General features: G+C 37.1%; 1 protein-coding gene and 1 pseudogene across 2 annotated transcripts in view; both read right to left on the bottom strand.

Annotated features, from left to right (window-relative positions):
* PTPN4 (protein tyrosine phosphatase non-receptor type 4) overlaps window positions 1-13,477 on the bottom strand; it is a gene marked incomplete at both ends in the record, with an annotated part of 165,389 nt that overhangs the window by 121,097 nt on the left and 30,815 nt on the right. The window contains 3 exons of the mRNA XM_080688801.1: window positions 752-796; window positions 10,605-10,683; window positions 10,782-10,824. Coding sequence (XP_080544927.1) covers window positions 752-796; window positions 10,605-10,683; window positions 10,782-10,824 — 167 coding nt within the window. The remainder of the gene's footprint in view (window positions 1-751; window positions 797-10,604; window positions 10,684-10,781; window positions 10,825-13,477) is intronic.
* Window positions 4,354-10,339, bottom strand: LOC308279854 (iduronate 2-sulfatase-like; annotated as a pseudogene). The gene is made up of 3 exons: window positions 10,321-10,339; window positions 5,938-6,131; window positions 4,354-5,893 (listed from the first exon to the last, which is right to left on the bottom strand). The product of its transcript is annotated as an iduronate 2-sulfatase-like (transcript).

Genomic DNA, 13,477 nt, shown 5'->3' with positions numbered 1-13,477 from the left:
AACCTTGTCAAAAATAACTTGACAATATAGGGAAGAATTTAGCTCTAGGCTTGTATTTAACTCCAATGGTTTATATATCTGCCTTTAGAACAGTACTATACTGTTTCAATTATTGTGGCTTTATATGGTTTGAAATCAGAAAATATACATCTTCTAGCTTTGTTCTTTTTTGAGATCATTTTGGGTATCTAGAGTCCATATTCCATATCAGGATAGATTTCTTCTGAAAAATAAATAAATAAATATATGATAGTTTCACCTTAAAAAATAAAAAGAAAGAAATATTCTCTGGTAAGAAAGAAAGCAAAAAGAAATAGTGAAATGTTATCCTTAAGTCATCAAAAGTTTGTTATCAGACAAATGAAACTGTTATGTGAGATTATCAATGTTAATATTGGATAAATTGCTATAATACTAGATGTCAACCATTAAGACAAGCATGGGAAGGAGGGATGTGGAGGGAACGGGGTGGGGATCGGGTAGGGGCTAACTGGGCGATGTGTGCATGTATGTCTACAAAAGTATTATTTTTATCCCATTATGATGTATGAATACAGTGCACCAATAAAATAAATTTTAAAAAATGTAAAAAAAAATAAACTTTTTTGAAGAAAGGAATTTATATTATGAGTAACCATTTTTGATAACTTGTTTAAATAATAATTAATTACTTCAGTAATACAGACCAGCAATACAGAATTGTAAGTATTTTTTAATTTAAATCTATTACAAGGAAATTAAAATGGCTTACCTTCCAGTAAGAATATCTTGTTTAATCTGCAAAAAATACTGGTACCTTAAAAAGAAATTAGTGGAATTATAACATTATAACATTTTCAGGTCTAAGAAACCATAATTAAACAATTTAAAAATTTGTTTTTATAATCTACATTTTAGTACATGTAATGTTAATACATGTACACATTGGTGCATTGGTTAAAAGTAAACTTTCATAAATTCATTAACACAAATTACAAAAATTCTTTGATACATAAATTTTATACTTTGAATATCTTATTTCTATTTACAAAACTTCTGAAGATTAAAGTTATATAAGATCTGGGTGTGGTGGCGCACACGTGTAATCCCAGTACTTGGGAGGCTAAAACAGGAGGATCACAGGTTAGAAGCTAGCCTCAGCAGCTTAGTGAAGCTCTCAACAACTTAGACATTGTTTCCAAATAAAGTATAAAAATAGGTCTAGGGTGATAGTCAGGAAGTAGAAGGCCCCTGAGTTCCACTCCCAGTATCACACACACACACACACACACACACACACACACACACACACACACACACACACACAGTTATATGAGCAAAGGAGAAAAGTTCTATGAGCAAGGGAGAAGATTAAAAAAATATTCTGAGAATTGGTGTATGCAGAAAGTAGATAAGCATAGAAAAAATATGAGCATCAGATACACAGGAGAGCCAGGCATGGTGGCCTACGCTTGTAATCCCTGTGCTTGGGAGGCTGAGACAGGAGGATCGCACAGGTTCAAAGCCAGCCTCAGCTACTTAGTGAGGCTCTCAGTGACTTAGTGAGACTCTGTTTCCAAATAAAATATAAAATAGGCCTGGGAGTATAGCCCAGAGGTAGAAAGCCTCTGGGTTCCACCTCCAGTACCACCAAAAAAAACCCCAAAAAACAAAACAAACAAAAAAAAAACCATAGGAGAGCTGACTACAACACACTTGAAACCAATGAAAGAAAACGATCCTATTTCTGCTGAAATAGGAAGAGACAGCTGCAAGGACAGATCTATGTGTTGATCATTTTATCATTGTGGCTTATCACAGAAGATCAACAGTCCACTTCCATTTGAATTACGAATATTCTCTCTGATCTCAAAAACAACGAAGCTCCTTTTTCTCCTATTGCCTTCAATTATTAGTGTCAAGTAATTTCTTTTAAAATTAATGAAAATATAAACGAGACTGCAAAATGGTATTGTCCTTCTGTCCCTGTGTAGGTAAGGCATTCACTCATTATTAACATTTGAGCAAAGTTACCTGTTCTGTATAATGTTGGCAGAAGAACAAATTTTGTGGTTTTAAATATTTAAGCAGGAAATTATAAGACTTTTTTTTCATCCAACTTTAAAAAAAAAAAGTACATATTCCAAGAGTCAAAATTCATTAAAAATCCTAGTTTGGCTAGTCATTAATAGTCCTATGACAATAATGAAATTACCAAAGAATGTAATTAAGGTTTTCAGAGAATCAGATATTCATTACCAAAAGAAAAAACAAAGAACAATGACAACAAACAGAAAAACAACAAAAATTCCTAATACAAACAGTTTCATATAAACCAGGTGTGGTGGTGCAGCATTTGGGAGGCTGAGACCACAGAACTGCAGTTTGTAGACAGCCTCAGCTACTTGGTGAGGCCCTCTGCAACTTAGTGAGACCCTGTTTCAAAAATAAAGAATAAAAAAAATAGGGCAAGGGATGTAGCTTGGAGGTCAAATTTCCCTGGGTTCCATCCCCAAACCCGCAAAAACAACAACAACAACAACAACAACAACAAAACAGTTTCATATATTAATCAAGTACATAAACTCCCCACGACACTTAAGAGACAATATTATAAATACTGTTCATTTAATCCAAGACAGTATATTCCTATCAGGTCTTGCTGGTTTCATATTTAAAACTTAAAGATGGGGTGGGGATATAACTCAGTGGCTGAGTGCAAAACATAACAAGACTCTGGCTCTGGGTTAGATCCTCAGCACCACACAAAAAGAAATAAAAAGGTTCCTGGAAGATCAACAACTTTACAGTTATGATTTAAAGAACATATATATCCTTGACATAATATTATAAATCCTGCACAAATAATGCCTAAACTAGATAAATTTTACTTACATATTAATTAAACCAAGAAGGATTATTAAAGTAGAAGTTTGATTCAAGTAGTAGGTAAATTAGCCTGTGATCCTGGGTAATATCATTTGCCTATGTATCTATGTGTGTGTGTATCTTGGAAAGTGTATGTATCTTGGAAAGTGGAATCAAATCTAATGATACCAGCACTTGTCAATACTGAATGACATTTAACTTTATAGAGACCCTCTGACTCCATTCTTTTCCCCACTAATTCAAAATGATATCACAAAGAATAAGGAAGTACAGCAGATGTTCTGTTTTTGTGGGATCCTGACTACTCCAGAAAATTTGGCAGCTGAGTATCTATTAATAATCATGTTTCGACTATCCAAGCACTTAAATTTTGAAAGAGCATTTCCTTTTTTTAGAATTATTTATATTTTATACTTGAGAAAGGTAAATAACATGTTAATATATTTTTAAAATATTGAGCTTCCTAAAATATATTAAGTTATAAACAAAATAACAAGAAACTTAGGGTAGAAGTTAATTGGATACATGGTTACTTTTTGAAATGCACTCAATTCCACAAATAATTGAACATTTCTTGAGCACAGTGTTAAGTTTTGTTAGTATGATCTTAATATACAAAGGTATGACATAATCTTGCATTGTTCACTTTGTACTTATTAAATGACTGAACTATGACTTTTTGTGTGTGTGTGGGTCTGGGGATGGAATCCAGGGACATTTGACCTCCGAGCTACACTCCCTGCCCTATTTTTTATTCTTTATTTTGAAACAGGGTCTCACTAAGTTGCCGAGGGCCTGAGTAGCTGAGGCTGTCCACAAACTGCAATCCTCCAGTCTCAGCCTCCCAAATGCTGGGATTATAAGGGCGCACCACCACGCCTGGCTTGAACTAAGACATTTTTTGGTGTGTGTGTGTGTGTGTGGATCTGGGGATGGAACCCAGGGGCATTTGAACTCTGAGCTACATCCCCTGCCCTATTTTTTATTCTTTATTTTGAAACAGGATCTCACTAAGTTGCAGAGGTCCTCACTAAGTAACTGAGGCTGTCCACGAACTGCGATCCTCTGGTCTCAACTTCCTGAATGCTGGGATTACAAGTGTGCGTCACCACGCTCAGCTGAACTATAACTTTTTTGAAAAAGACAGAAGGAGAGAAGGGGAGGGAATGGGGTGGAAATTGGGTAAGGGCTAATTGGGTGATGTGTGCATGTATGCCTCTACTATCTTGTACTCTCTTAAGAAGTATGACTACAATGCACCAATAAAAAGTTAAAAAAAGAAAAAGGTTTGGCTGTTACATATTCTTAGACCAAATTATTGATGCATGTTTGGATTACTGCCTCCCACGCTGCTTCCTAAATTATGGTAATGACAAAATATCCATCTCTAATTTCTTCTCTCACCAGCTTGAAAGGAGCACCTCCTATCTTGCCTTCTGTATCTGGCAAAACTCAATCCAACAATGAATGGAAGTTCAAAGTCATTTATATATGTTGTGATCCCTTCAAGGGGCCAAAATCCATAAAATACAAGTTCTTTGCATGAATGTCAAAAAAGTTAGCCAGAAGCTCATCAGGATTGAAGCCAAACCACACAGCGTATTTACAGTCTCTCGTATATATGGAATAGTCTATGACCTTATCTTTTAAACTTGGTTTATCAGAATTCCACTGAGGGGAGTCTACAGGCCAGGAGTACTGGGTATATGCCATAAATTCAAGGAGATTACCTTGGAAGTATGGATCTTCTTCTAAGTCACAAAATCGAAAATGCTTCAGAAGGCTATGGCCTTCTTTGCACAGCTCAATGTGAAATGACAGAACAAGATAGTCCTGCAAGTCCAGTGAACGTGGGAAAGAGACACACAAGTTCCACTAAGTCCACAGCTTGCCTGACTGGCTCCATTAATTCTGAGGTAGAATAAAAAGTATCACAGGAAGAGAGCAGATATTCTCCTGTTTCTGAAAGTGAAGGTGTCCCGGAAACACAGAACATCAGGGGCAGTGATGTTAAAATTACTATATTTGCTCCATTTTCTGTTTGCCCAGGGCCCACCCACCTATGGTTGGAGGTGAATGCAACAGTGGTGTTCTTGGTCAGCAGAAGATCATCCAACGTACTCAAAAGGCAGCCTAACTATATATCCAAATAGGACTTAGAGGAAAGTAGCTCTACTGGTGGATTTTCTGCTATAAGTCCATCGGAATTGGGCCATAGAGCATACTGATATTTTAAGGCTTGGATGTCTTCCTGCTGTCTGATGTCCATCCAGGGGCTGCAGGAAACAGGAGGTAGGCCATCAGGAACCTGAGGATCAGGAGCTAGGGTGATGTTCTCCAGGAAAGAATTTCAACTTCTGAAATTCCTTGGGGTATCTGAAGGGATATGTGGCTTATGATACCCAACAGCCAGGAAGAAAGGACTGGTGGATGTTTTCATCTTTTCCAACAATTATATAGCATATTCAGATTCTGTTTGTCAGGCAAGGTCCCTCAGGCCTATTGCCCACATCCACAGAGCAAAGCAGGTTAGCATGGAGTTCTCTGTCTTGTCCCCTATATGTCTTAGTATATTCATATTTCTCTGAGGAGGGATGATAGGGTGGGAAAGACCGGCTACATGGAGAATTATCACTATTATTAGAAGATATACCAGGGAGCAAGACTTTTCCAATAGACATGGTCAAGTAGCCAATCTCAAAGTACTGAGGAATGGTGGTGAAGTTTACCATGTGTACCTTCCAGTGGAGCTGAAATCATATAGGCAGGTGGTATCAAACCTCTTCCCAGTGAGGAAAGACACATGCTCAGGACACATACCATTTGCTGGGCAAAGACTTTCTGAAAAAAAGAGGCTGTGGGGTGCCAGCTGGTGGATATTTGGGGACCACACTAGCTTATCCCCATAACATTTCAGGGAGTGGCACAGGTCAGCCACAATGATGAGAAGTATATTCAGAGCATCTATGGCAAGCTGGCCTATGCTACAGATTCCAGGGTGGTGCAGACAGGGCTCAGGATCAGGCTCAGACAGAACAGGTGCAAGCCAGGCAGAAACACCATTTCTACTTCAGTGGGGCCACTGGGGGCAGGGGCGACAGTCTGAGGTGAGAGGGCTAGACAGCTGCTGCTATTGCTGCCACCAGCACAATGGGCCCACAGGGCTGGGCACAGGCCTTTAAAAGAGTCATTTCTTAACCCTGAGTATATATTAGAATCATCTAGGGGAGCGTGAATACCTGTGCTCCAGTCCCACTTGAGATCTATTAATAAGAATATCTATAGGTGTGGCCAATTAATATAATTCAAAGCTCTCCCAATTGCCTTTCATTTGTAATCTAGGTAGAGAATCATTGCTGTACGTTATGATAATTAAATAAAAACTAGCTGTGTACTGGATTTTGCCAAATAGAACCAGTTACAAAATTCTATAATGTTCCATTATACAGGGTTTTGAAATGTGAAAGCAAAGATAATCATTCAGGACTGATGGGTTGAGCACAACCAATGCCAAACTTAAATTCACTTTCTTTAATAGCAAGAAGTTATTTTGACTTAATTATTAGGGAGACACATTTATTTCCTGCTTGTGTTTTTCAATACAGGCTATAAAATCAGCATATTCAAATTCCATTCAGAAATTTAGACAGTTTTCTAAGTGAAGTAAATTATGAGCCTGGCTATAACTGACAATATTTTGACTGCTTATATTAGCAAACTTATCATAAGCATTAAATACATAAGAAACCAATTACTGTCATTTAAATTAATTTTCTATACTTTTAAAAGTCTACATAAAACAAAAGATGGACTATTCTGTTACTTAATTTCAAGATATTATGTGTATGTGCAAATAATAAAATGCAGTTAATATTACTTACTAAGTCAAAATTTTCATTAATTTAGAGAAGATTCCTTGGAGTCATGCAAAATTAAGGAACATTTTACTACACTGAAAATTATTTATTATGAGCTGGGTGTGGTGGCACATACTTGTAATCCCAGTACTTGGGAGGCTGAGACAGGAGGATTTCAGGTTTGTGGCCAGCCTCATCCAGCCTCTCCAATTTAGTGAGACCTTATTTCTTTGGGGTATAGCTTGGAGGTAGAATGTTACTGGCTTCAATCTCCAGTACTGCAAATATATGTATTTATTTACATATATTTATTATGATATAAAATTTTTAATGACTTAACAAGAACAAATTTTAACTAAGGCTATAATGCTAAATTAAAGGGCATATTATACAACTTTGTCTTTTTTTTATTTTGGGTTATACAACTTTGTCTTTTTTTTTAATTTGGGTGGTACTAGGGGTGGAACCCAGAGGCTTTCTACCTCCAGGCTATACTACTCCCAGATCTATATTATATTTGGGAACAGGGTCTCATTAAGTTGTTGAGAGCCTCACTAAACTACTGAGGCTGACTTTGAACCTGTGTGATCCTCCTGTCACAGCTTCCCAAGCGCAGGGATTACAAGTGTGCACCACCATGCCCGGCTTCAACTTTGTATTCTTGAAGATAAATTAGCTTGGACTTTATTACAGGTTGCAAATCTTAGGACTGCCTAATCTGGAACCTATATCCTTGAATTTTTTCATTATAAAAAGGTAATACTAAACCTTCCCCCAATAAATACACAGAAAAGGATTCTCAAGAATTTGAATCTTATTTTTCTCACTTGGTTTAAGTATTAAAGACCCTATAGATACCTAAGTACAGGCACCTAAGACAAATTAAGAATCTTTATTTTGCCAGGCGTGGTGGCACATGCTTGTAATCCCAGCATTTGGGAGGCTGAGACAGAAGGATCACAGTTCAAGGCCAGACTTGGCTATTTAGTGAGGTCCTTTGCAACTCAGTGAGACCCTGTTTCAAGATAGAGAATAAAGTCGGGTGTTTGAAGCCAGCCTCAGTTACTTAGTGAGGCTCTCAGCAACTTAGTGAGACCCTGCTTCCAAATAAAATATAAAATAGGTCTGGGAGTATGGCCCGGAGGTAGAAAAGTCCTTGGGTTCCACCCCCAATACCACAAAAAAAGAAAGAAAGAAAGAATAAAATATAGGGCTGAGGGTGCCTCCTGGAGGTAGAATGCCCCTGGGTTCCATCCCCAGTACTACAAAAATAAATAAATAAAAAATAAAAAAATAAAGAATATTTCTTTTGTTTCTCTACTCTAGCACACTGTTCTAAACAATATTAAAACCTAATATTCTATCTATAGGAAACTTTAAATATGATTTTTAAATTTGGCACTCATTTTTTGAAGTAATTCTGAATGTAGTCACTGATCTGTATTCTTATGTGAGAATTTTATAGGAGGTATAATATACTTTTTAATTTACTGCCATCTAACTTATTAATTCTTATTTTAATTTCCTGTGCCTTGGGGATTTGGGGGTCTTATTGAAAAAGTTGCTACCTGTGCTTTTATGTTGACGTGTTGGGCCTATGCACTCCTCTAGTAATTTCAAAGTCTCTGGACTAATTTCCGGGTTTTTGATCTTAGGTTGACTTTTGTGCATGGTGAGAGGTAGAATTTAATTCAGTTTTATTTTTTCCTTTTTTTTTTTTTTTTTTTTTGGTACTGGGAAAGACATCCAGGGGCTTTCAACCTCTGGGCTACTTACACATCTAGACCTATTTTATTTGGGAACAGGGTCTTGCTAAGTTGCTGATATACTCACTAAGTTACTGAGGCTGGCCACAAACATGAGATCTTCCTTTCTCTACCTCTCAAGTACTGGGATTATAAGCATGTGCCACCACGTTCAGCATAATTACCATTTTTCTACAAATATATAACCAGTTTTCCCAACACCATTTGTTGAAAAGGCTATCTTTCCTCCAATGTTGTATTTCTGGCACCTTTATCAAAAATAAGTTGGGTATATGTGTAATATTTGTTTCTATATCTTCTACTCTGTTCCACATGTCTATGTGTCTGTCTTTATGCCTATACCAGGCTCTGATCATCAAAGGAAACCATCAAGAGTTTAAGGAGAGAGCCTACAGAATGGGAGATCTTTGCCAGCTATTCTTCTGATAGAGAACTAATATCTAAAATATACAAAGTACTTAAAAAATTTAACACTAAAATAAAACACAAGTAATTCAATCAAGAAATGGGCAACTTTAGAACAGTACTACACTGTTTCAATTATTGTAGCTTTATATGGTTTGAAATCAGAAAATATGTATCTGCTAGCTTTGTTCTTTTTCAAGATCGTTTTGGGTATCTAGAATTCATATTCCATATTAGGATAGATTTTTTTCTGAAAAATAAATATATAAATATATGATAGTTTCACCTAAAAAAACAGAAAAAAATATGCTCTAGTAAGAAAGAAAGCAAAAAGAAATATTGAAATGCTATCTTTAAATCATCAAACGCTTGGTATCAGACAAATGAAACTGTTATGTGAGATTATCATTTTTAATTTTGGATAAATTGCTATAATACTAGATGTCAACCACTAAGCCAAGCATGGGAAGGAGGGATGGGGAGAGAATGGGGTGGGGATCGGGTGGGGGCTGACTGGGCGATGTGTGCATGTAGGTCTACAAAAGTTTGTATCCCACTATGATGTATGAATACAGTGCACCAATAAAATAAAATTAAAAAAAATTATATAAAAAAAAAGAAATCCATTGTGTTTATAGCCTATAATTTTGTAAGCCATTCATCTATTGATGGACACCTACGTTGGTTCCATAATTTGTTTATTGTGAATTGTGCTGATATATTCAAGGGTATGCATACATTACTATAATATTCTGATTTCAGTCCCTTTGGAAAGATACCCAGGAGTGGTATAGCTGGATCGTATGGGGGATCCATTCCAACACTGATTTCCATAGTGGATCGACTAATTTGCAATCCTACCAACAGTGTAAAAGAGTTTCTATTTCCCCACAACCTTGTCAGCATTTATTGTTTGACTTCTTGATGGTTGCCATTCTGATTGGGGTTAGATAAAATCTTAGTGTAGTGTGTGGTTTTGATTTGCATATCCCTGATTGCTAATGATATTAAACATTTTTCATGTAAAAAAAAAAAAAAAAAAAAAGAAATGGGCAACTAGCCAGGCATGGTGGTGCACGCCTGTAATTCCAGCATTCAGGAGGCCGAGACTGGAGGATCGCAGTTCGTGGCCAGCCTCAGCTACTTAGTGAGGCCCTCTGCAACTTAGTGAGACCCTGTTTCAAAATAAAGAATAAAAAATAGGGCAGGGGGTGTAGCTTGGAGGTCAAATGCCCCTGGGTTCCACTCCTAGTAAAACACACACACACACACACACACACACACACACACACACACACACACACACACACACTTCTATGTTCTCCTCAATGAAAAGATAAAGAACATGCTTTTAGATGGAAAAAACACTGAAAAGTCTCACTATATATCATCCCTTAGGTATAATTTCAACCTTGTCTAATTACCACAGTGCTTCTCAACCATGTTCACAAGTAGAAAAACACAGTACTTATATGGCTCAGGAGGTAGCTGTGGCTTGAGAGGGCATTCAAGAGATTCTAATCCTTACTGCCCACCCAGTCATTCAAACGGGAAGGAAACAGTTATTTAGGAATATCCATAATTTATTCTGTGTGCTGGTTGGGAAGCACAGAATTATCCCCATTTAATCTATTTTTGCCTAATTAACCACAAAATTTCATATGAAAGTTTTGACAATGTTTTCAAGAGATACACTACATAAACCCACCTTGTATACTCTTCTTGTAACTTGTTGGGGTCACTTACAAAAAATTTGACTCTAAAGTTCAAACTGTAAGGAGATCCTCCTAGAATTAATAAAAGCAGTTCTAATTAATCGAATCACATTAATCTTTTATCTTTATAAGGCACACGAGCAAAATATCAAGTAAATACGTATGCTCACTCTTTAGCTGCTTTCTTATTGGTTTGTTTGGATCCAGCCACCTCTGAAAAATAAATAAAAAAGACTAATTAACATAATTTCTTGCAAATTTATTCCATTTAAAGATTAACTAAAAGCTAGGCGTGGTGGCACACGCTTGTAATCCCCGCGCTTGGGAGGCGGAGACAGGAGGATCACACAGGTTCGAAGCCAGCCTCAGCTACTTAGTGAGGCTCTCAGCAACTTAGTGAGACCCTGTTTCCAAATAAATGAGAAAATAGGTCTGGGAGTATAGCCTGGAGGTAGAAAGCCTCTGGGTTCCACCCCAGTGCCACCAAAAAAAAAAAAAAAAAAGATTAACTAAAAATTGCATTTTTTGAAAAGGCCTAGGTAGAAAAAAAATCATTACAGACAACACTTCACAACAAATATAACAATACAGTGATAGAAATTACTAAATGTTTTTGTGGTAGCTTTAAGATTTTTATTTCAGCCAGGCATGGTGATGCACACCTCCCAATATTTGGGAGGCTGAGACAGAAAGATCGCAAGTTCAAAGCCAGTTTTAGCAACTTAGCAAGATTCTGTTTCAAATTAAAAATAAAATAGGGCTGGAGGTATAGCAAGAATGCCTCTGATGCCAGCCTCCAGTATCAAAACAAAAATTCTTTATTTGAATTTCCCATCAAATTATAATATGCAATAACTTCTATTTCAGAATTAAAGATGCTTGAGCTGGGCATGGTGGTGCACACTTGTAATCCCAGCATTTGGGAGGCTGAGACCAGAGGATTGGGTTCAAGGACAGCCTCAGCTACTTAGTACGGCCCTTTGCAACTCAGTGAGACCCGGTTGCAAAATAAAGAATAAAAAATAGGGCTAGGGGTACAGCTTGGAGGTAGAATGCCCCTGGATTCCATCACCAATACTACACACACACACACACACAAAAAATAAAAATAAAAATAAAAAAAGAAAGAAGTAAAGACTGATAACTGCCGCAACCTGAAGACCCGAAGTGATTTCTATAAATTTAACTATTTTATCTGGCAAGTTTAAAAAATTCTATTTAAAAAAATATATATATTGGGCTTTGTACTCTCAAAAAGACAAAATTCTAACTATGGAACTAGAAAGCTTACTTACTAAGAGATGTCCTATAATTTCTACCCTATTCCTTAAAAAAAAAAAAAATGAAGCCCTCCCCTCAAAAAAAAAAAAATCAAGAATTTCTTAAAAGATTATGTTTAGTTTGGAAGAATGGCTACTTTTTGTGTGTAAAGATTTTAAGCAATCTCAACATTTCTGAATACTAGTTAAGCTCTATTTCCAGAAAATCAGTAACTGAATTCAGAAAATATTTCTACAGCCAACATGTTAAAATTTAAAAAACAAAAAACGAGCCAGGTACGGTGGCACACTTTTAATCCCAGTACTTGAGAGGTTGAGACAGGAGGATGGCAGGTTCAAGGTCAGCCTCAGTAACTTAGTGAAGCCCTCAGTAGCTTAGTGAAACCCTGTTTCAAAATAAAGAATAAAAAAATAGGGCTGGGGATATAGCTTGGAGGTAGAATGTCCCTGGGTTCAATCATCAGTAGGGCAAAAGGAAAGAAAGTCCCAAATGAGGATGTGTTTCCAAAACACTACAAGGTATGTGTCACTGTTTGCAAACCTAACTCTACCACTGACATTTGATTCTGTGTAAGTCACGTATTTATTTATTCATTTATTTACAGTGCTAGGAATTGAACTACCCAGGGACTCATTCATATATGCTTGGCAAGCAACTCTTTTACCACTGAGCTACATTCCCAGCCTCATTAGGTTGTTTTTGGTGTTTACTGGGGATTGCACCTGGAGGCATTCTATCTCTGAGCTACATTCCCAGACCTATTAATTAATTAATTAATTAATTTATTTATTTATTTATTTATTTTTGTGGTACTGGGGGGTGGAACCCAGGAGCTTTTCACATCTGGACTATACTTCCAGACCTATTTTTTATACCTTATTTGGAAACAGGGTCTCACTAAGTTGCTGAGAGCCTAAGTAGCTGAGGCTGGCTTCAAACCTGTGCGATCCTCCAGTCTCAGCCTCTCAAGCACTGGGATTACAAGCGTGCGCCACCACGCCTGGCTTCCCTTTTTATTTTTTTATTTTGAAACAGGGACTTGCTAGATTGCTAAGAGTCTTCCTAAGTTGCTAAGGCTGGTCTTGAACTTGAGATCTTCCTGTCGCAGCCTTCCAAGTAATGGGATTACTGGCATGAGCCACCATACTTGCTTGGCTACCCCATTAGATTTTTTAAAAAGTGTGTGTGTGTGTGTGTGTGTGTGTGTGTGTGTGTGTTACTAGGGATGGAACCCAGGGGCATTCTGCCTCTGAGTGACACCCTCAGCCTTAATTTATTCTTTAGCTTTTGAAACAGGGTCTCACTGAGTTTCAAGGGACCTCACTAAGTAACTGAGGCTGTCCTTGAACCACGATCCTCTGGCCTCTGCCTCCCCAATGCTGAGATTACAAGTATGTGCCACCATGTTTGGCCTAAAATTTTTTTCTAATTTTTAACTTTCAATTTTTTGGTACTGGGGATTGAACCCAAGGGTATACTACCTCTCAGGTATATCCCCAGCTCTTTTTATTTTTTATTTTAAAACAGGGCTTCACTAAGTTGGTAAGGCTGACCTCTAACCTGAGATCCTCCTGTCTCAGCCTCC

This window comes from Muscardinus avellanarius, assembly GCF_963383645.1.
Source record: "Muscardinus avellanarius genome assembly, chromosome: 2".
NCBI classification, from domain to species: Eukaryota; Metazoa; Chordata; class Mammalia; order Rodentia; family Gliridae; genus Muscardinus; species Muscardinus avellanarius.
Note: the sequence above shows the minus strand (reverse complement) of the source record. Positions and strands in the feature narration are given on the sequence as shown.